At 44.8% G+C, this 24,725-nt stretch overlaps 1 protein-coding gene and 1 long non-coding RNA gene across 4 annotated transcripts in view; one reads left to right on the top strand and one right to left on the bottom strand.

Annotated features, from left to right (window-relative positions):
- The window catches only part of LOC148109233 (uncharacterized), a 338,759-nt gene that overhangs the window by 257,872 nt on the left and 56,162 nt on the right, over window positions 1-24,725 (bottom strand). For all 3 annotated transcript variants that reach the window (XR_015726417.1, XR_015726418.1, XR_015726419.1), the window contains exon 4: window positions 19,878-19,993. This is a non-coding gene — a long non-coding RNA (uncharacterized LOC148109233). The remainder of the gene's footprint in view (window positions 1-19,877; window positions 19,994-24,725) is intronic.
- On the top strand, window positions 7,610-19,073 carry FLG (filaggrin). The gene is made up of 5 exons (XM_087866303.1): window positions 7,610-7,747; window positions 8,364-12,286; window positions 12,413-15,675; window positions 15,928-17,316; window positions 17,566-19,073. Exons 1-5 carry the CDS (start codon window positions 7,610-7,612, stop codon window positions 19,071-19,073), a joined length of 10,221 nt encoding a protein of 3,406 aa, XP_087722429.1.

Genomic DNA, 24,725 nt, shown 5'->3' with positions numbered 1-24,725 from the left:
AGAAAGTGGGAAACTGTGGTCTATCTGGAAATGTCAGGTAAGGCTTTATTAAGAAAGGAATGATCCCAGAGGGTCTTAAAGGATGAGGAGAAGATAAGATTAAGGGATTCTTCAGGTAGTAAGGATAGCAGTAGAGATTTTAAACAGTGGGAGACCATTAAAGGATCATCCAAGAAATGTTGATCAGTACAGAATGACTTTCTCATAGAATACAAACAGTAAGGCAGGCAGCTAGAAAGATACAGATTCATGCCTATTGTGAAGGGGCCTCTAGATTAAGTAGAAAATTTTTGGAATTCTACATGTAAGCAGGAATGAATGACATGATAAGATTAGAAGATGAATCAGGCAGCCTATAGCAGAGGGGTTAGATACAACACCTTTTACAAATACCTAACTGAAAGATGATGAGGTCCAGAATTGCAGCTCTAGAAACAAAGAACAGACCTACAGTGCAGACTGAAGGATAGAGAGAACTGGCAGGATGGGGCATGCACATGAGGGGTAAAAGAGAGTGAGAAGTAAAAAGTGACTTGGTATAGCTTGAGACACTCGTGGATGGAGATGTCATTAACCAATATGTGGACTTCTGGAAGATAGCACACTTTGGTATAGGCCATGATAATGAGCTCAGAGGTGTTTGGGGGGGAGGGGGGTGTTTGTTTTGTTTCAGAGGTAGGGTTTAGTGATTCATCAGTTGCATATAACACCCAGTACTCATTACACCAAGTGCCCTCCTTAATGCCCATTACCCAGTTACCCCATCCCCCCAGTCACCTCAGTTTTGAATAGTATGGGCAGAGGTAACTAGGGGACATCCAAATGGAGATGTAGTCCGTTCCGCATAAAAGTCTGGAAATCAGGAGAGAGACCACAGATAGGAGTCTCCTGTATATTTATAAGAGTAAATTAGAAAACTCACAATTTAATCTACAAGAGGAGTAGGTAAAACATATCCTTGATACCCCAAGGTAATAACCTTGAAAACAATGTAAAATTAGACTAATGGTTCTTGCCCGATAAAGCCATGCTAGCTTCTGGTGATCACCACTTCTAACTCGAGAGCTCATTTTCTTGCTTTCTTTTGAAAAATCAAAATTAAATTTGCCTATCTTCCCTCAGTTTGTCATAATTTCTGGAAGACCAACGCTCATTTCATGGCAAGTTCTCCTAGTATCCAGAGATAGAATTCATAGATAAAAGGGGACATGCAGGTAGGCCCTTGTGAAGTTTTCCTACCACAAACTGAATTTGGGGTTCCCATAAATGCATATTCTACCCCTCTCAAGACAAATATTAAAATGTATATTTATCAATGGATATTTATAAAGTAGCTACAAAGTCAAAGTGGGGGTTATAAAAAAAAAAAAAGTAGAAGATGTGGACCCTGAACACAAAGAACCTATAATAACCAAAGAAAACCTTCCATAAAATCTCCAGTATGCGGGGTTTGTGTAAACCTAAATTTGGAACTTGGTAAAACAAGTACAGATGAGTACGTGAGGAAGTTGGGAAGTAAACACATTGCTAGAGAAATAGAGGTGGAGATACGGGTGGATCTGGGTTTGGTTAGGGATGAATCAGACCATCCTACAGAGGATGGCTCCTCCCTGGATGGACCTGCTATAAAAAGGCTACTATTCCAGACTTTAGCACCCAGCAAGCTCCTTCAGGCTACATTCTACTTGCTCTTCTGGTGAAGGAAGTAAGTAAAAGGGAATACATCTAACTTTGCCTACTAGGTGTTAAGCAAGGAGGAAATCTGGAATATATGTATGCTCTGAGGCAAAATGTTCTAGATGTTTGGGGTTCTTCATTTTTAGTGGAACTGTTACTAAAAACTTATTTTGATATACAAGGAAAATGAGAGCATAGATGTGTTTTCTATAAAGCTACTCAATACTCTCTTTATATTGCTGGATTTTCCATTTATTCATTCATTGAACAAATATATACTAATTGCCTTCTATTTGCCAAGTGCTATATTTGGCTGATTATATAACAGTGACAACATAAGCTCCCTATTCTTAGGAGCTTGCAGTTAGTAGGGGGAGACATCCAGTAAACAATAAATGAACAAAAATTCAAATAGTGCTAAGAACGATGAAGAAAATAAGAGAATGATGTAGTAAAGTAATGGGAGGAGAGAACTTTAGATTGGATGGCCAGGGAAGATCTTTCTGGAGAATTTTCTTTTGAGCTGAGATCTTAATGACAAAAGGAACCAGTAAAGGCAAATGGCAGGATTCTAAACAGAAGTCAATTTGTTTCAAAGAATAAAAAGAAGCTAGTGTGCCTAGAGCATACTTAACAAGAGGAACAGTGGTGTGTGGTGACATCAGAGAGCTAGATGGGGCAGACCACGTAAAAGGCACAGCAGAGTTTGTACATTATTTTAAGTACATGAGAAGTCACTGGAGAGTATTCAGCAGGAAGAATGAGACAATCTAATATATGTTTTTAACAGATCATTCTGGGCTGCTTTGTGGAAAAATAAGATAATAGGCAGGCAAGAGTGGAAGCAGGGAGACAGACTGAAGTTTAGGTGAGAGATGATGGGAGTAAGATAGTGAGAAGTAACTCTTTGCTCAAGCCAAAATCTAGAGGTTATCCACGATCCCTGTCTTTCCCTACCCCACACTGATCCATCACTGTGCCCAGTCAGCTCTGCCTTTAAGGCATGCCTAATCCATCTGTCTCCCTGTCCACCACTACCACCTTAGTCCGGGCTGTCCTTCACTCCACCCCTGACTACTATATGAAAAAACACAACTTAGTTATTCACTTTTCTATCAGCAGATATTTGGGTTGTTTCCATTTGGGGAGGTATTATAAATAATGAGGTTATGAACATTTTTACATGATTTTTGGGTGCATATATTTGATTATGTATATATCTACTGAAAATATTCCCAATAAGTAAATTTCTGGGTCTTAGATACAAATTTTGAAAGTACTTCTGCCAGTTTACACTCCTTATAGCAGCATATGAAAGATCCAGTTTCCCCACAACCTCACCAATATTTAGCATTGTAAAGTTTCTTTGTCCTTTTTGTCTTTTTAGTCATTTTGGGATGTGTAATGTGGTCTCACACTGTAATTTTAATTTACATTTCCCTGATGATTAATAAAGTTGAGAACTTTTGGTATTTTATGAGCCACTTGGATACCCTTTTCTGTAAAGTTCCTGTGGTTTCTACTCATTTTTCTAATGGTTTGTCTGTATATTTTGTATTGATTTACAAGAATTAATTTTATAATCAGGATATTATTAGTCAAATGTGTTGCACATATCCTCCCACTCTGTGGTTTTCCCTTCTCTCAACAGGGTCCTTGAATGAACATCCATTCCTACTTTCAATGCAGTCCAATTTATCAATCTTTTTCTTTATGATTAACACTTTTTAAATTCTATTTAAAAGTATTTCTCTACCCTCAAGGTCTTGAAGATATTCTCCTATGTTATTTTCTTTTATCTTTTACATGTAAAATCTACCTGGGAACTAATTTGTTTTACTATATGATACTTCAATTAACCTAACACCATTTATTCAAAGACTATTCTTTTCCTACTGACCTGCATCACATCTTCATCATAAATCAAATATGCATAGTGATACAGGTCTGATTTTGGACTATTACCTCTCACTGATCCATCCGTTTAGCCATGCACCAATGCCATGCTATCTACCTCAAACTTTGTCTTCTTCGAGTTTGTCTTGGCTAGTACTGGCCCTCCACATTTTAAAGTAGCTGGAAATCAAGACTTCTGTTTTAAACATAATAGGTTTGAGATGTCTGTTAGCCAAGAAGAAATATTGTATCAGCATTCAGACACACACATATGAAGCCTAGGGAAGAGTCTGTGGCTTGACTTGCAAACTTGGGAATTGTCAATTGTCAACCTATATATAGGATTTAAAGTTAAAGGGCTAGATGAGATCCCTAAGGGAGTATAAATAGAGAAAGGAAGCTAAAGAGTGAATCTCAGAGCACAGCAACATTAGGGGCTAGAAGAGGAAACTAGGAGAAAGTGGGCAGTGAGCTTGGGAAAGAAACAAGAGAGTATGAGGCCTCTGAAGGACAATGCAGCCAACTGCATCAAATACTGCTGATACAACAAGCTATGTGTGAAATAAAAATGGATAGTTGAATCTGCCAAGGTGAAGGACATTTTTTAACTTCATGAGAGTTTTCATGGATTTTTTAGAGAGAAAGACAATCTGAGTAAAAGAATATAGGGAGTGAAGAAAAAAAGTATAGGCATAGCTTTTGAAGGGTATTGCTATAAAAGAGAAAAGATAAATCAGATTGTGCCCAAAGGGAGATGTGGGATGGGGGGAGGGGAAAGGCATTAAAAAAGAGACATATCAGAGTGAATATATTGAAATATCCAGTAGAGAAGGAGGACAACAGCAAAAGCAAAGCTTTTGAAAGGTAAGAAAGAGTGTTTCCAGTGCTGAAGAGGAGAGGAGCACAGACTGTGTATCCACATAATAGGTTGAGGGTTAAGGTATATGGATACAAATGCACTAGGCTGGGAGATCAGATACTGGGAAAATGAAGAAAGCCTTTTCATTGGCTTCCAAGTTCTCAGCAAAATAAAAATCAAGGACATCTTCTGAGATAAAGGAAAGGAAGTAGCTGTTAATGGTCTTGCCAATGAATATAAGAAAGAGCTGAGTGTTATACTGAACTAATGAATCATTATACCAAAAACTAATGATGTACTATACCTTGGCTAATTGAATTAAAAAAATTTTTTAAAGTAAATTTTATGGGAGAAAAAAAGTAAAGCCAAATACATCTTCACAAAAAAAGAAAGGAAGGAAGAAAGAAAGAAAGAAAAAGAAAAAAGAAGGAAGGAAGGAAGGAAGGAAGGAAGGAAGGAAGGAAGGAAGGAAGGAAGGAAGGGGCAAGATAGAGAGGGTGCATGATGCCAGGAGCAATGATGGAGATTAACCAAACGTCTAACCAAAATAAAAAGGGAAATGAGTACATAATGCAGTAAATAGTGAGGCCAAAGAATAATTGAAATCAGGGTACAAGAGAAGGTCAGAGAGTGGTATCCTTGAGACTGAGATTTTGGGGACAGTGCAATTACAGATAAGTCCAAGGTCTGGAATATAAATGTAAATGACAGTGCCTCCACTGTGCCTAAAAAAATCTTAAATCTTAGGTGTGTTTTTTATAAAAAGCATACAACTGTATTTTTTTAATATCTTTTTATTTTTACTTTTTTCATACTAATATTTTTATTATATTATGTTATTCACCATACAGTACATCCCTGGTCCTTGATGTAAAGTTCGATGATTCATTAGTTGCATATAACACCTAGTGCACCATGCAATGCGTGCCCTCCTTACCACCCATCACCAGCCCATCCCATTCCCCCACTCCCCTCCCCTCTGAAGCCCTCAGCCCATTCTTCAGAGTCCATAGTCTCTCATGCTCCACTCCCCCCTCTGATCACCTCCCCTTTCTTTATCCCTTTCTTCTCCTACCGATCCTCCCAGTTCCCATGTTCCATAGATGAGAGAAACCATATGATAATTGTCCTTCTCTGCTTGACTTATTTCACTTAGCTTTATCTCCTCCAGTGCCGTCCACGTTGCAGCAAATGTTGAGAAATCGTTCTTTCTGATAGCTGAGTAATATTCCATTGTATATACGGACCACATCACCTTAATCCAGTCATCTGTTGAAGGGCATCTCGGCTCCTTCCACGATTTAGCTATTGTGGACAATGCTGCTATGAACATTGGGGTGCATATGGCCCTTCTCTTCACTACGCCTGTATCTTTGGGGTAAATACCCAGTAGTGCAATGGCTGGATCAATTTTTTATTATATTATGTTAGTCACCATACAGGACATCCCTGGTTTTTGATGTAAAGTTCCATGATTCATTACTTGCATATAACACCCAGCGCACCATGCAGTACGTGCCCTCCTTACTACCCATCACCAGCCTATCCCATTCCCCCACCTCCCTCCCCTCTGAAGCCCTCAGTTTGTTTCCCAGAGTCCACAGTCTCTCGTGGTTCATTCCCCCTTCTGTTTACCCCCCTTTCTTCATCACTTTCTTCTCCTACCGATCTTCCAACTTCTTATGTTCCATAAATGAGTGACTGTATTTTTTAATTCAGTCTTTATAATCTGTTTTTTAGTCAGCCGGTCTGTTCAATTCACACATATACTGTAATTCATTATAAAATTATATCTAATCCTACTCATATTTTATACTTTCTGTTTACTCTGCCTTTTCTATGCTTATTTTCTTCTTTCCTGGATCTATTATGTTAATTGAAATTTTTTTCAATTCCTCTTTTCTTCTTTAATGGTTTAGAAGTAATAAATTCAAGTCTCTTAGAGGTTCCCCAAAATCTTATCACAACACAGATTTAACAATCTCAATAATCAATCAAAACCAATTTCCTCTTATAAAACAATCCGAGGCCCATACATGCTCTAGCTCTATGACAGTCATGTCTTTCACATTGTTTCCTAAATCATTTTACTTTTGCCTGGTTTTATAACTCATAAAGTAGTCATTATAATGCTTTTATAGAATAAATGCTTATTTAGATTTATTAACATGCTTAGTAATTTCTTTTTTCACCAGTTAGATAAATTGAACATTCCTTAAATGCTATTCCTTAAGTAGAAAAAATGAAGGCCAGTCAACAGAAAATTATTTATAATAGTGAAAATCTATTAAAGCCACCCTATCCAATAAAAATACGGCATACTTCATGAAATGTTGAAAAAAATAAATTGTGTGAACATTCACTGTCTCAGCCATATGGCAAATTAGCTTTCAGAAAATTGTCTCTCAACACACTGATCATTTGCAAATTAGCTTCTGGAGAATTCATTTTCAGCAAATTTATATGAATAAATTTTCCCAGTTCTAACCAGTGGGCCTTCCCAGAATCCTGCTATGCATAACATATAGAGAGGTTGAGTCACTGTGTTTTATATCTGAAACTAATATAATATTGTGTGTTAACCATACTCAAATTTAAATTGTTTTTTAAATAAAAATAAAAAATAAAATCCTGCCATTGGCAATGGTCAGATCAGTAAGAGTGATGATCTTACCAACAGCATACTGATGTCTGTGAGACCACCTAAATACTACTGTGAACGGGTGTAAGGCCAAGAAATTGTAGTTTAATAATTCAACTGTACTCTGTGTTGATTTTCACTATTTAGATGGTAGAGAGAAGCTTTTTAATGTGATCTTCTATTTTAAAGATGGATTACATAGAGGAACATACAGGTTTAAAAATGTGGAAATTGGGCACCTGGGTGGAACAGTCAGTTAAGCATCCCACTCTTGGTTTCAGCACAGGTTGTAATCTCAAGGTCATGAGATTGAGCCCAGGGTCTGGCTCCATGCTCAGTGTGGAGTCTGTGTAAGACTCTCCCTCTCCCTCTGCCCCTCCCCACCGTAGTCAAGGGCTCTCTCTCTCTCTCAAATAAATAAATCTTTTTTTAATGTGGAAATTCATTATAATAATTGATAAGACCTAGAAAAAGAAAAGATGTACAAGAAGTAGATTTTTATTTCTTCTTTCCAGGTTCACTTTTACTTCCAAAACATGTCTACTCTACTGGAAAATATCATTGCCATTATCAACCTATTCCACGACTATTCAACAACAGACAAGGAAACTGACACACTGAGCAGAGAAGAACTGAAGGAGCTCCTGGAAATGGAGTTTCGGCCAATCCTGAAGGTAAGGGATATCTGCTGGAACCTAAGGGTGCATCATGCTTGTTCTTTAGCAGCAATATGACAAATAATAACCATGAACTTTTGTGAATTATTGCTTTTGGAACAGAAACAGACTTAATCTTATTTCAAAACAAATATAACTTGTTTTCCTCTCTTTACACTTTTAATACACTATGCACACACAAGAATGTGTACAACACACAAACCCACATACATCTTCTGTGAAAAAAATATAAATATTTAATGACAAAAAATGAACACAAAATAATTAATTCTTCATATTATGTTTCCTAACCTCAAGAATGTTAAGAAGACATATCTAAGATACAACTCACTGATAGATTTCATAACATATTGACATTTAAAGAAAAAAAAGAGGCACATGATCCATCAAACTTTTTAGTGTCCACAAACAAGCACTAAAGATATGTTCTTTTAGTACAATAGCTAGAGTTTCCTCTTAACTCATCATAAGCTGAACACTATTAAATAAAAAAAAACCCATAGTGTCCCACATTTACTTACCAAAAATCACATTCACCAAATTCTTTTTGAATTATTCAACTGATCATGTGAATAATTCTCATGTAACCTCCCTCTGTGTTCCGTATCTACAGAATCCAGATGACCCAGACACTGCTGACGTCTTCATGCATATTCTTGATTTGGACCATGACAAGAAAATAGACTTCTCAGAGTTTTTTCTGATGGTATTCAAATTGGCTCAAGCATACTATGATATGACCAGAAGACAGAACTTCCAAGCATCAGAGCAAAACCAAAAAAAGGATGCATACCACACACAAGATGAAGACGATGACATAGGGGAAGACAGAGTACAAGAGAAAGAAGAAAGAATTAGAAAATCCAGTCAATCACGAAAAAATCATAGAAAGGGGAAGAAAACAATATCCAAGAGCCCAAAAGGAAGAGGAGGAAAGGGATATGAACAGACACCAGACAGCTCTAGACATGCACGATCCCATGAAGGTCAGGTAACTGATGGTGAACACTCAGAGTCAGGATCAACCCATCACCAATCATCCACTCGGGCACACAGGTCTAGACAATCACAGTTGGGACATGGGAAATCATCATCTGAAACCAGGCCAGCAAAAAACGCAGGACCCAAGATTAGTCAGGACAGTGATAATGAAGGACACTCAAAATATTTGGAAAGAAAGTTTGAATCTGGCTCAGGAAACCAACATGGATCTAACCATGTCCATGCAGGAGACAGCTCTACACCCTCTGAGTCCCATCAAGGGCACAGACAAAAACACGGAGAGTCTAAGACTACCCATAGACGGTCGGGCTCTGGTACCAGAAGAAGACGAGGATCTAGTCATGGGCACTCTACACACACCTCTAGACAATTGAGGTATCCTTATGGAGACACATACTCCAAGGAACACACTGAATCCTTCCATAGGCAGTCAAAACCAAGCACAAGAGAAAGACAAGAATCCCAGAGTGAAGAGTGGGCAGACAGTTACAAACACACAGGCACTGAATATGGACAACATTCCTCCAGGTCCAGGGGATCCAGTGTGAGTCGGGACAGTGACAGTGAAGGACAATCAGAAGACTTAGATACTCAGTCTACATCAGTCCAGGAATGGTCAAGGTCCAGTCAAAGGACACAACATGGCAGTGCACCTGGCAGTTCTGAGCCCTCAGGGTCTTACTTCTACCAGGTATCCTCCCAGGGACAGTTTGATTCTGCCCACGGACAGTCTCACTCCAGTACCAGGGGGAGACAAGGATCCCGCCATGAGCAGGTACATAACAGCTCTACACATGCAGGATCCCATGAGGGTCAGGCAGCCGATGCTGGGCACTCTGAGTCAGGATCTCACCACCGACAATCATCCACTCGGGCACATGGTTCTAGACAACTGCAGTCTGGGCATGGACAATCGTCTTCTGACATCAGGCCAGTGAGAAACCAGGGGTCCAGTATTAGTCAGGACAGTGATAGTGAAGGACACACCGAAGATTCGGAGAGCCTACTTGGATCTGGCTCAGGAAACCAACGTGGATCTGCCCGTGGCCATGTAGGAGACAGCTCTACACGCTCTGAGTCTCATCAAGGGCAGAGAAACAATCATAGACAGTCTGAGTCTGGTCATGGACACTCAGACACTGGTACCGGAAGGAGACAAGGATCTAGTCATGGACACTCTACAGATACCTCTAGACAATCAGGGTCTCCTCGTGGAGAGTCATCCTCTCGGGGACACACGGACTCCTACCATGGACAGTCAACATCGAGCACAAGAGGAAGACGAGAATCCCAGCGTGAGCAGTCAGCTGACGAATCCAGACGCTCAAGCACTGAACACGGACAACTGTCCTCTGGATCCAGGGCAAGCAGACGTCAGGGATCCAGCGGGAGTCTGGCCGGCAGCAGCGAAGGACATTCAGAAGATTCAGGTAGAGAACTCTTAAAGACCCATGGGAATTCTGGGTCCAGCTCCAGAAACCAACATGGGTCTACCCTTGGGCAGTCAGCTGACAGATCCAGACACTCAGGGTCCCATCAAGGGCAGACAGGCACCCATAGGCAGTCTGACTCAACCCACCGAGACTCAGGATCCAGCACCAGGGAAAGACAAGGCCGCCACCGGGAACAGTCACAAGATGTATCCAGACACTCAGGGACCCATCAAGGCCAGACAGCCACCCATGGGCAGCCTGACTCTACCCACCAAGACTTGGCATCCAGCACCAGGGAGAGGCAAGGGCGCCACCGTGAGCAGTCAGGAGACACATCCAGACATTTAGGGACCCATCAGGGGCAGACAGCCACCCACGGGCACTCTGACACTGCCCACCGAGGCTCAGGATCCAGCACCAGGGAGAGGCACGGGCACCACAATGAGCAGGCAAGAGACACATCCAGACATTCAGGGAACCATCAAGGGCAGACAGCAATCCATGGGGAGCCTGACTCAGCCCATCGAGCCTCAGGATCCAGCACCAGGGAAAGACAAGGGCGCCACCGGGAACAGTCACAAGATGTATCCAGACACTCAGGGACCCATCAGGGGCAGACAGCAACCCGTGGACAGTCTGACTCTGCCTACCGAGACTTGGCATCCAGCACCAGGGAGAGGCAAGGGTGCCACCGTGAGCAGTCACAGGATAGCCTCAGACACTGGGAAACTGGACATGGACAAACCTCTTCTGGATCTGGTAACAGCAGACACCAGGGATCCAGTATCAGTCAGGCCAGTGACAGTGAAGGACAATCAGAAGACTTAGATACTCAGTCTGGGTCAGTCCAGGAACGGTCCAGGTCCAGTCAAAGGACACAACATGGCAGTGCACCTGGCAGTTCTGAGCCCTCAGGGTCTTACTTCTACCAGGTATCCTCCCAGGGACAGTTTGATTCTGCCCACGGACAGTCTCACTCCAGTACCAGGGGGAGACAAGGATCCCGCCATGAGCAGGTACATAACAGCTCTACACATGCAGGATCCCATGAGGGTCAGGCAGCCGATGCTGGGCACTCTGAGTCAGGATCTCACCACCGACAATCATCCACTCGGGCACATGGTTCTAGACAACTGCAGTCTGGGCATGGACAATCGTCTTCTGACATCAGGCCAGTGAGAAACCAGGGGTCCAGTATTAGTCAGGACAGTGATAGTGAAGGACACACCGAAGATTCGGAGAGCCTACTTGGATCTGGCTCAGGAAACCAACGTGGATCTGCCCGTGGCCAGGTAGGAGACAGCTCTACACGCTCTGAGTCTCATCAAGGGCAGAGAAACAATCATAGACAGTCTGAGTCTGGTCATGGACACTCAGACACTGGTACCGGAAGGAGACAAGGATCTAGTCATGGACACTCTACAGATACCTCTAGACAATCAGGGTCTCCTCATGGAGAGTCATCCTCTCGGGGACACACGGACTCCTACCATGGACAGTCAACATCAAGCACAAGAGGAAGACGAGAATCCCAGCGTGAGCAGTCAGCTGACGAATCCAGACGCTCAAGCACTGAACACGGACAACTGTCCTCTGGATCCAGGGCAAGCAGACGTCAGGGATCCAGCGGGAGTCTGGCCGGCAGCAGCGAAGGACATTCAGAAGATTCAGGTAGAGAACTCTTAAAGACCCATGGGAATTCTGAGTCCAGCTCCAGAAACCAACATGGGTCTACCCTTGGGCAGTCAGCTGACAGATCCAGACACTCAGGGTCCCATCAAGGGCAGACAGGCACCCATAGGCAGTCTGACTCAACCCACCGAGACTCAGGATCCAGCACCAGGGAAAGACAAGGCCGCCACCGGGAACAGTCACAAGATGTATCCAGACACTCAGGGACCCATCGAGGCCAGACAGCCACCCATGGGCAGCCTGACGCTACCCACCAAGACTTGGCATCCAGCACCAGGGAGAGGCAAGGGCGCCACCGGGAACAGTCAGGAGACACATCCAGACATTTAGGGACCCATCAGGGGCAGACAGCCACCCACGGGCACTCTGACACTGCCCACCGAGGCTCAGGATCCAGCACCAGAGAGAGGCACGGGCACCACAATGAGCAGGCAAGAGACACATCCAGACATTCAGGGAACCATCAAGGGCAGACAGCAATCCATGGGGAGCCTGACACAGCCCATCGAGCCTCAGGATCCAGCACCAGGGAAAGACAAGGGCGCCACCGGGAACAGTCACAAGACGTATCCAGACACTCAGGGACCCATCAGGGGCAGAGAGCAACCCGTGGACAGTCTGACTCTGCCTACCGAGACTCGGGATCAAACACCAGGGAACGACAAGGGCGCCACCGTGAGCAGTCACAGGATAGCCTCAGACACTGGGAAACTGGACATGGACAAACCTCTTCTGGATCTGGTAACAGCAGACACCAGGGATCCAGTATCAGTCAGGCCAGTGACAGTGAAGGACAATCAGAAGACTTAGATACTCAGTCTGGGTCAGTCCAGGAACGGTCCAGGTCCAGTCAAAGGACACAACATGGCAGTGCACCTGGCAGTTCTGAGCCCTCAGGGTCTTACTTCTACCAGGTATCCTCCCAGGGACAGTTTGATTCTGCCCACGGACAGTCTCACTCCAGTACCAGGGGGAGACAAGGATCCCGCCATGAGCAGGTACATAACAGCTCTACACATGCAGGATCCCATGAGGGTCAGGCAGCCGATGCTGGGCACTCTGAGTCAGGATCTCACCACCGACAATCATCCACTCGGGCACATGGTTCTAGACAACTGCAGTCTGGGCATGGACAATCGTCTTCTGACATCAGGCCAGTGAGAAACCAGGGGTCCAGTATTAGTCAGGACAGTGATAGTGAAGGACACACCGAAGATTCGGAGAGCCTACTTGGATCTGGCTCAGGAAACCAACGTGGATCTGCCCGTGGCCATGTAGGAGACAGCTCTACACGCTCTGAGTCTCGTCAAGGGCAGAGAAACAATCATAGACAGTCTGAGTCTGGTCATGGACACTCAGACACTGGTACCGGAAGGAGACAAGGATCTAGTCATGGACACTCTACAGATACCTCTAGACAATCAGGGTCTCCTCGTGGAGAGTCATCCTCTCGGGGACACACGGACTCCTACCATGGACAGTCAACATCGAGCACAAGAGGAAGACGAGAATCCCAGCGTGAGCAGTCAGCTGACGAATCCAGACGCTCAAGCACTGAACACGGACAACTGTCCTCTGGATCCAGGGCAAGCAGACGTCAGGGATCCAGCGGGAGTCTGGCCGGCAGCAGCGAAGGACATTCAGAAGATTCAGGTAGAGAACTCTTAAAGACCCATGGGAATTCTGGGTCCAGCTCCAGAAACCAACATGGGTCTACCCTTGGGCAGTCAGCTGACAGATCCAGACACTCAGGGTCCCATCAAGGGCAGACAGGCACCCATAGGCAGTCTGACTCAACCCACCGAGACTCAGGATCCAGCACCAGGGAAAGACAAGGCCGCCACCGGGAACAGTCACAAGATGTATCCAGACACTCAGGGACCCATCAAGGCCAGACAGCCACCCATGGGCAGCCTGACGCTACCCACCAAGACTTGGCATCCAGCACCAGGGAGAGGCAAGGGCGCCACCGGGAACAGTCAGGAGACACATCCAGACATTTAGGGACCCATCAGGGGCAGACAGCCACCCACGGGCACTCTGACACTGCCCACCGAGGCTCAGGATCCAGCACCAGAGAGAGGCACGGGCACCACAATGAGCAGGCAAGAGACACATCCAGACATTCAGGGAACCATCAAGGGCAGACAGCAATCCATGGGGAGCCTGACACAGCCCATCGAGCCTCAGGATCCAGCACCAGGGAAAGACAAGGGTGCCACCGGGAACAGTCACAAGATGTATCCAGACACTCAGGGACCCATCAGGGGCAGACAGCCACCCATGGGCAGCCTGACTCTGCCCACCGAGACTCGGCATCCAGCACCAGGGAGAGGCAAGGGCGCCACCGGGAACAGTCACAAGACGTATCCAGACACTCAGGGACCCATCAGGGGCAGACAGCCACCCGTGGACAGTCTGACTCTGCCTACCGAGACTCGGGATCAAACACCAGGGAACGACAAGGGCGCCACCGTGAGCAGTCACAGGATAGCCTCAGACACTGGGAAACTGGACATGGACAAACCTCTTCTGGATCTGGTAACAGCAGACACCAGGGATCCAGTATCAGTCAGGCCAGTGACAGTGAAGGACAATCAGAAGACTTAGATACTCAGTCTGGGTCAGTCCAGGAACGGTCCAGGTCCAGTCAAAGGACACAACATGGCAGTGCACCTGGCAGTTCTGAGCCCTCAGGGTCTTACTTCTACCAGGTATCCTCCCAGGGACAGTTTGATTCTGCCCACGGACAGTCTCACTCCAGTACCAGGGGGAGACAAGGATCCCGCCATGAGCAGGTACATAACAGCTCTACACATGCAGGATCCCATGAGGGTCAGGCAGCCGATGCTGGGCACTCTGAGTCAGGATCTCACCACCAACAATCATCCACTCGGGCACAAGGTTCTAGACAACTGCAGTCTGGGCATGGACAATCGTCTTCTGACATCAGGCCAGTGAGAAACCAGGGGTCCAGTATTAGTCAGGACAGTGATAGTGAAGGACACACCGAAGATTCGGAGAGCCTACTTGGATCTGGCTCAGGAAACCAACGTGGATCTGCCCGTGGCCATGTAGGAGACAGCTCTACACGCTCTGAGTCTCATCAAGGGCAGAGAAACAATCATAGACAGTCTGAGTCTGGTCATGGACACTCAGACACTGGTACCGGAAGGAGACAAGGATCTAGTCATGGACACTCTACAGATACCTCTAGACAATCAGGGTCTCCTCGTGGAGAGTCATCCTCTCGGGGACACACGGACTCCTACCATGGACAGTCAACATCGAGCACAAGAGGAAGACGAGAATCCCAGCGTGAGCAGTCAGCTGACGAATCCAGACGCTCAAGCACTGAACACGGACAACTGTCCTCTGGATCCAGGGCAAGCAGACGTCAGGGATCCAGCGGGAGTCTGGCCGGCAGCAGCGAAGGACATTCAGAAGATTCAGGTAGAGAACTCTTAAAGACCCATGGGAATTCTGGGTCCAGCTCCAGAAACCAACATGGGTCTACCCTTGGGCAGTCAGCTGACAGATCCAGACACTCAGGGTCCCATCAAGGGCAGACAGGCACCCATAGGCAGTCTGACTCAACCCACCGAGACTCAGGATCCAGCACCAGGGAAAGACAAGGCCGCCACTGGGAACAGTCACAAGATGTATCCAGACACTCAGGGACCCATCAAGGCCAGACAGCCACCCATGGGCAGCCTGACTCTACCCACCAAGACTTGGCATCCAGCACCAGGGAGAGGCAAGGGCGCCACCGTGAGCAGTCAGGAGACACATCCAGACATTTAGGGACCCATCAGGGGCAGACAGCCACCCACGGGCACTCTGACACTGCCCACCGAGGCTCAGGATCCAGCACCAGAGAGAGGAACGGGCACCACAATGAGCAGGCAAGAGACACATCCAGACATTCAGGGAACCATCAAGGGCAGACAGCAATCCATGGGGAGCCTGACACAGCCCATCGAGCCTCAGGATCCAGCACCAGGGAAAGACAAGGGCGCCACCGGGAACAGTCACAAGATGTATCCAGACACTCAGGGACCCATCAGGGGCAGAGAGCCACCCATGGGCAGCCTGACTCTACCCACCGAGACTCGGCAGCCAGCACCAGGGAGAGGCAAGGGCGCCACCGGGAACAGTCACAAGACGTATCCAGACACTCAGGGACCCATCAGGGGCAGACAGCCACCCGTGGACAGTCTGACTCTGCCTACCGAGACTCGGGATCAAACATCAGGGAACGACAAGGGCGCCACCGTGAGCAGTCACAGGATAGCCTCAGACACTGGGAAACTGGACATGGACAAACCTCTTCTGGATCTGGTAACAGCAGACACCAGGGATCCAGTATCAGTCAGGCCAGTGACAGTGAAGGACAATCAGAAGACTTAGATACTCAGTCTGGGTCAGTCCAGGAACGGTCCAGGTCCAGTCAAAGGACACAACATGGCAGTGCACCTGGCAGTTCTGAGCCCTCAGGGTCTTACTTCTACCAGGTATCCTCCCAGGGACAGTTTGATTCTGCCCACGGACAGTCTCACTCCAGTACCAGGGGGAGACAAGGATCCCGCCATGAGCAGGTACATAACAGCTCTACACATGCAGGATCCCATGAGGGTCAGGCAGCCGATGCTGGGCACTCTGAGTCAGGATCTCACCACCGACAATCATCCACTCGGGCACAAGGTTCTAGACAACTGCAGTCTGGGCATGGACAATCGTCTTCTGACATCAGGCCAGTGAGAAACCAGGGGTCCAGTATTAGTCAGGACAGTGATAGTGAAGGACACACCGAAGATTCGGAGAGCCTACTTGGATCTGGCTCAGGAAACCAACGTGGATCTGCCCGTGGCCATGTAGGAGACAGCTCTACACGCTCTGAGTCTCATCAAGGGCAGAGAAACAATCATAGACAGTCTGAGTCTGGTCATGGACACTCAGACACTGGTACCGGAAGGAGACAAGGATCTAGTCATGGACACTCTACAGATACCTCTAGACAATCAGGGTCTCCTCGTGGAGAGTCATCCTCTCGGGGACACACGGACTCCTACCATGGACAGTCAACATCGAGCACAAGAAGAAGACGAGAATCCCAGCGTGAGCAGTCAGCTGACGAATCCAGACGCTCAAGCACTGAACACGGACAACTGTCCTCTGGATCCAGGGCAAGCAGACGTCAGGGATCCAGCGGGAGTCTGGCCGGCAGCAGCGAAGGACATTCAGAAGATTCAGGTAGAGAACTCTTAAAGACCCATGGGAATTCTGGGTCCAGCTCCAGAAACCAACATGGGTCTACCCTTGGGCAGTCAGCTGACAGATCCAGACACTCAGGGTCCCATCAAGGGCAGACAGGCACCCATAGGCAGTCTGACTCAACCCACCGAACCTCAGGATCCAGCACCAGGGAAAGACAAGGCCGCCACCGGGAACAGTCACAAGATGTATCCAGACACTCAGGGACCCATCAAGGCCAGACAGCCACCCATGGGCAGCCTGACTCTACCCACCAAGACTTGGCATCCAGCACCAGGAAGAGGCAAGGGCGCCACCGGGAACAGTCACAAGATGTATCCAGACACTCAGGGACCCATCAAGGCCAGACAGCCACCCATGGGCAGCCTGACTCTACCCACCAAGACTGGGCATCCAGCACCAGGGAGAGGCAAGGGCGCCACCGGGAACAGTCAGGAGACACATCCAGACATTTAGGGACCCATCAGGGGCAGACAGCCACCCACGGGCACTCTGACACTGCCCACCAAGGCTCAGGATCCAGCACCAGGGAGAGGCACGGGCACCACAATGAGCAGGCAAGAGACACATCCAGACATTCAGGGAACCATCAAAGGCAGACAGCAATCCATGGGGAGCCTGACTCAGCCCATCGAGCCTCAGGATCCAGCACCAGGGAAAGACAAGGGCGCCACCGGGAGCAGTCACACGATGTATCCAGACACTCAGGGACCCATCAGGGGCAGAGAGCCACCCATGGGCAGCCTGACTCTACCCACCGAGACTCGGCAGCCAGCACCAGGGAGAGGCAAGGGCGCCACCGGGAACAGTCACAAGACGTATCCAGACACTCAGGGAACCATCAGGGGCAGACAGCCACCCGTGGACAGTCTGACTCTGCCTACCGAGACTCGGGATCAAACACCAGGGAACGACAAGGGCGCCACCGTGAGCAGTCACAGGATAGCCTCAGACACTGGGAAACTGGACATGGACAAACCTCTTCTGGATCTGGTAACAGCAGACACCAGGGATCCAGTATCAGTCAGGCCAGTGACAGTGAAGGACAATCAGAAGACTTAGATACTCAGTCTGGGTCAGTCCAGGAACGGTCCAGGTCCAGTCAAAGGACACAACATGGCAGTGCACCTGGCAGTTCTGAGCCCTCAGGGTCTTACTTCTACCAGGTATCCTCCCAGGGACAGTTTGATTCTGCCCACGGACAGTCTCACTCCAGTACCAGGGGGAGACAAGGATCCCGCCATGAGCAGGTACATAACAGCTCTACACATGCAGGATCCCATGAGGGTCAGGCAGCCGATGCTGGGCACTCTGAGTCAGGATCTCACCACCGACAATCATCCACTCGGGCACAAGGTTCTAGACAACTGCAGTCTGGGCATGGACAATCGTCTTCTGACATCAGGCCAGTGAGAAACCAGGGGTCCAGTATTAGTCAGGACAGTGATAGTGAAGGACACACCGAAGATTCGGAGAGCCTACTTGGATCTGGCTCAGGAAACCAACGTGGATCTGCCCGTGGCCATGTAGGAGACAGCTCTACACGCTCTGAGTCTCATCAAGGGCAGAGAAACAATCATAGACAGTCTGAGTCTGGTCATAGACACTCAGACACTGGTACCGGAAGGAGACAAGGATCTAGTCATGGACACTCCATAGATAGCTCCAGAGAATCAGTGCCTCTACAGGGGCAGAGTGAAAATCATCAGCAGGCTAGGTCAGGATTTGGACAGTCTCAGCATGGTAGTGGAAGTCATGATTCCAGCCATGTGGAATCCAGAGACTTAGCTGAGTTTAGAGAAGAATTTATGTCATCCCATATAACAGACAGTAATATGCCCCCACGACCATATGGCCATTCGAGGGATAATTCAAAGCAGTTGGGATTTATTCAGTCACAATGTTATTATTATTATGAATGAAAAACCGAAAGAAAAGTAATTAACCCAAAGAGTAGGAACCTTAGCCAAGACATAACTTTCAATCAAGAAACTTCTCATTATATTTGCAAAGAGTTTATCTTACCATTTTATTTTAAATAAGTTACACTATTTCTTTCCTTTCGTGATTGTTTCATTTCATCTCTAGGAAGATTTAAACCTTCAGTTAGGAAATGGTGAATGGGCAAAATCACTGTCATTTAGAGCTAAATTTAGAAAACTGAATATTTTAGGTGTTGGAGTTCTAGTAAGGATTTATCTTTTGAGAGGTTAAATTTTAAGATCTTTGTATATTGTCACATTTATCTTTGCCAAAAATATAAAATCACTGTTATAGAGGCCAAAGCTACTATGTTAATATCAGGGCTCAGTGCATCTTCTAGTATCTTTCTAATTGAATTCTATATTATTCTGGATTCATTAAAATAAAAAAACTGAATTGCATAACAATTCAAAATAAACAATTGAGTGTATGTCATAGTTTGTGTCTTCTATCCTTATTTCTCATAGTCCCCAGAAGACTTACTTCCCCATGGCTAAAATTACATATTTTTCTTATATGACTAGAAAACTATATGACCAAATGGCAGTTATACACCATGCAAAAGTAATAACAAATCCAATGAAATAAGAACTTAATCAACATAATCATTGTCCCATGCAGTCACCTTTAGAATGAAAAAAGGCTTAGTTCAATCATGAATAGCACCATAATTATTACCCAAACAACAACCCCAGTGGCAATTAGCCAAGTCAAACCAAGATGAGTAAACAGAAATTACTAACCATACGTCCTTCTTCCAAAGACACTAGGAGTTTTTTTTCCAGTGAAGATTAAGGAAAGCAGAGAATTTGTGCTCAAACATCTTGACAAAGGAAAAACAATGAAGAAAATGCCCACCCTGGAAAGAAAATGCATACAGTGAATGATGTTGGCAGGTGAATGAAGAAATAAATGAAGAGTAGCACAAATGTGTACAAGATTGTACCATTAGGGGCGCCTGAGTGGCTCGGGGCGCCTGGGGGGCTCAGTCGTTAAGCGTCTGCCTTCAGCTCAGGTCATGATCCCAGGGTCCTGGGATCAAGCCCCATGTTGGGCTCCCTGCTCAGCGGGGAGCCTGCCTCTCCCTCTCCCGCTTCCCCTGCTTGTGTTCTCTGTCTCTCTGTCAAATAAATAAATAAAATCTTCAAAAAAAAAAAGATTGTACCATTAGAAGGAATATCACTGTGGGAGAATCATACCCAAGTTTTCCTTCTGCATAATATCAGACCAGAATGCACATTAGAGAATAGATAATTCTCAGGTCAGTGTTCAAATTCTGCATATGAGTCTGTCACAAGAATAATCCATACCAAACAGCAATTAGACCTCAAAGTCTACTAACTCTGAGTTTAATAAAAGCAATTATAAAAGCTGTCTCTCTTTCACTTTTACTTGAACAAATCAGGCTAAAGTGAAATTAATTGACTGATTTATATAAGATGGCAGAGTAGGGGACCCTAAGTTTGTCTAGTGCCTCAAATGCAGCTAGATAGTTATCAAATCAGTTTGAACACCTGTGAAATCAATTGGAGATCTGAGAAAAGAAATTCTGCAATTCTACAAATAGAAAAATAACCATTTTTTGGAAGGTAGGAGACTTGAACCAGGGGTGATATATCTGAGGATACAGTGGAGGGGAGGGAGTCTCCTTAAGGAGGCTACCACAGAGTATATAAGCAGCAGAGCACAAAATCAGAACTTTTATAAGTTTGCTACTGTAGTGTACATCCCTGGCTAAAAGGTGCTCAGGTGGCAAACCAGGGCAGAATACCAGGTGGGACAGGGTGGTTTCAGGATCCCTGGGGTCACAGGAAGAATAGGGGTGCTTGAGTGTGGCAGAGTTCCCAGGCATAAGAGTGGAGATACTGACTGAAAACAGTGAGTCTAGGTGCTGGCTTTCTGCTCTGTGTTGCCATAAACTGCAAACCACTGCATGGTCATGCAACCACATTCCTGGCAGGGGTAGAACAAAAGACAGAAGGCTGGTGAGAACCCCTTGCTTCCCTCAGGAGGAACAGCATGGATCTGTACCACAAAAGTCCATAAAATTTGGAGTTTTGAAACTCAGTTGTGTGCCTGAGATAAAAACATTTGGTCACGGGTTGGGCAAACACACAGTTCGGACAAACTGGGGAAACAAGAGTGACTGCATTTCTGCGAGGGTTCACTAAAGAGTTGGGGAGGGACATTTAGCTTGGGGGCTAGAGAGCAAAGTGCCATTATATTCATCCCTCAGAATGGGGTGAAGCCTTCAGGGAGCAAAACAGCACCACATAGTAGAATCCAGAGTCCCTTACACTGAGCCCAGCTTCCTAGGAAGGAAGGCACAATTGCAAAAGGGCAAGTACACCTGAGAATCAGTATATCCGGCTCCTCCCCCAGAACACCAGCACGGGATAGACCGGTGGTGGGTAGTAAGGAGGGCACGTATTGCATGGTGCACTGGGTGTTATACACAACTAATGAATCATCGAGCCTTACATCGGAAACCGGGGATGTACTGTATGGTGACTAACATAATATAATAAAAAATCATAAAAATAAATAAATAAATAAATAAATAAATAAATAAATAAATAAATAAATCACCAGCACAAAAAAAAAAAAACTGGCTCGCACCAAGTTTACTGATCATACAGGGCTGCAAAGCTTCGACTCTTGGGGAAAACAGTATATAGCATTCTTTTTTTTCTTTAGCATTTCTCTCTCTCTCTCTCTCTCTCTCTCTCTCTCTCTAAGTTTTTCTTTCTTATTTTCAGATCTAGTTTCTTTTAACAGACCAAAACACACAGAATCTAGATTTTGTTTTGTTTTATTTTGTTTCTTGGGGTTCTTTTTGTTTTCTTCTGTTTTTATTTCTGATTTTTGTTTTGTTTTTTTCTGTTGTCATTGTTATTGTTGTTTTTTCTCTTTCTTTCTTCTATTCTATTCTGGATAAACTGATGAGATGGAGAAATTCATCCCAAAAGAAAGAACAAGAGGTGGCAATCACTGCCAGGGAATTCATCAGTACAGATATAAGTAAGGTGTCTGAACTAGAATTTAAAACAATGATTATAAAGACACTAGCTGTGTTTGAAAAAGCATAGAAGACACTAGAGAATCCCTCACTGTAGAAATAAAAGTACCAAGATTTAGTCAGGCTGAAATTAAAAATGCTGTTACCAAGATGTAGTCCCAATGGAGGCAATAAAAATGAGGATGAATGAGGCAGAAGAGCGAGTCAATGACATAGAAGAGAAAAAGATGGCAAACAAGGAAGCTGAAAAGAATAAAGAAAACTATTGGATCACCAAGGGAGACTTGGAGAACTTGCCAATTCCATAAAGCAAAATAACATCTAGATAATAGGGGCCCCAGAAGATGAGGAGTGGAAAAGAGGGGAAGAAGGTTTATTTGAACAAATTATAGCTGAGAACTTCCCTAATTTGGAGAAGGAAACAGGCATTCAAGGCCAGGAGGCACCATGAACCCCTCAATATCAATAAAAACAGGTCAACACCGTGACATATGATAGTGCAGCTTGCAAATTTCAAAGATAAAGAGAAAATCCTGAAAGCAGCTCAGGACAAGAAGTCCTTAAACAACAAGGGTAGACACATAAAGGCTGGCAGTTAACCTGTCCACAGAGACGTGGCAAGCCAGAAAGGACTGCCATGATATATTCAACGTGATAAATGGGAAAAAATGTGCAGCCAGGAATACTTTATCCAGCTGTCATTCAGAACAGAAAGAGAAAGGTTTCCAAGACAAACAAAAACTAAAGGAATTTGTGAAATTCCTTTAAACCAGCCCTACAAGAAATATTAAAGGGGATCCTTTGAGTGGAGAGAGACTGAAAAGTAACAAAGACCAGAAAGGAAGAGAGACAATCTATGGAACAGCGACTTTAAGGTAACAAAATGGTACTACATTCCTATCTTTCAATAATTACTCTGACTATAAATGGACTAAATGCTCCAATCAAAAGACAGAGGGTATCAGAATGGATTAAAAAACAAGACCCATCGATATGCTCTCTGCAAGAGACTCATTTTAGACCCAAAGACACCTCCAGATTGAAACTGAGGGAGTGGAGAATGATTTATCATGCCAATGGACATCAGAAGAAAGCTGGAGTAGCCATCCTTAAAGCAAACTAGATTTTGAACCAAAGACTGTAACAAAAGATGAAGGACACCATATCCTAATAAAAGGGTCTATCCAACAAGATCTAACAATTGTAAATATTTATGCTCCCAACATGGGAGCACCCAAATATATAAACCAATTAATAACATAATTAAAGAAACTCACTGATGATAATATATTAAGTAGGGGACTGTAACACCCCTCTCACTACAATGGACAGATCATCTAAGCAGAAGACCAACAAGAAAACAAGGGCTTTGAATGACACACTGGACCACATGTACGTCAGAGATATATTCAAAGCATTTCATTCTAAAGTAGCAGAATACACATTCTTCTAGGGTGCACATGGAACATTCTCCAGAGTAGATCACATGCTGGGTACCAAATCAGGTCTCAACTGGTACAAAAAGACTGAGATTATACCATGCATATTTTCCGACCACAATGTCTTAAAACTTGATCTTGATAACAAGAGAAAATTTGGAAAGAACACAGATACAAGGAAGTAAAAGAGCATCCTACTAAAGAATGAATGGTCAACAAGAAAATAAGAGAAGAATTTTAAAAAATACTGGAAACAAACAAAAATGAAAAAATGACAATTCTGAACCACTGGGATACAGCAAAGATGGTCCTGATAGGAAAGGATATAATAATACAGGCCTTTCTCAAGAAACAAGAAAAGTCTCAAATACACAACCTAATCTTATACCTAAAAGAGCTGGAAAAAGAACAGCAAATAAAGCCTAAATCCAGCAGGAGAAGAGAAATAATAAAGATGAGCAAAAATTAATGACAGAAATCAAAGAACAGTGGAAGAGGTCAATGAAACTAGGAGCTGGTTCATTGATAGAATTAATAAGATTGATAAACCCCTAGCTAGACTTATAAAAAGAAAAGAGAAAGGACCCAAATAAATAAAATCATGAATGAAAGAGGAGAATCACAACCAACACTGAAGAAATAGAATTACAAGAGAATATTATGAGCAATTATATGCCAACAAATTAGGCAATCGAAAAAATGGATGCATTCCAAGAAACATATAAACTACCAAAACTGAAAAAGGAAGAGATAGAAAACCTGAACAGACCCATAACCAGCAAAAAATAGAATCAGTAATCAAAAATCTCCCTACAAATGAGAGTCCAGGGCTGGATGGCTTCCTAGGGGAATTCTACCAAACATTTAAGAATAAAATCCCACTTATTTTTCTGAAACTTATGAAAAAATAGAAATGGAAGAAAAACTTCTAAACTCTTTCTATGAGACCAGCATTATCTTGATCCCAAAACCAGAGAAAGACAACACCAAAAAAGAGAAGACGAATATCCCTGATGAACATGGATGCAAAGTTCTCACCAAGATACTAGTTAATAGGATCCAACAGTGTATTAAAAGGATTATTCACCATGACCAGGTGGGATTTATTCCTGGGATGCAAGGGTGGTTCCACA

This window comes from Ursus americanus, chromosome 12 (assembly GCF_024610735.1).
Source record: "Ursus americanus isolate L20-20 chromosome 12, mUrsAme1.1.p, whole genome shotgun sequence".
Taxonomy (NCBI): domain Eukaryota; kingdom Metazoa; phylum Chordata; class Mammalia; order Carnivora; family Ursidae; genus Ursus; species Ursus americanus.
This window is presented reverse-complemented; position numbering and strand designations above follow the sequence as displayed.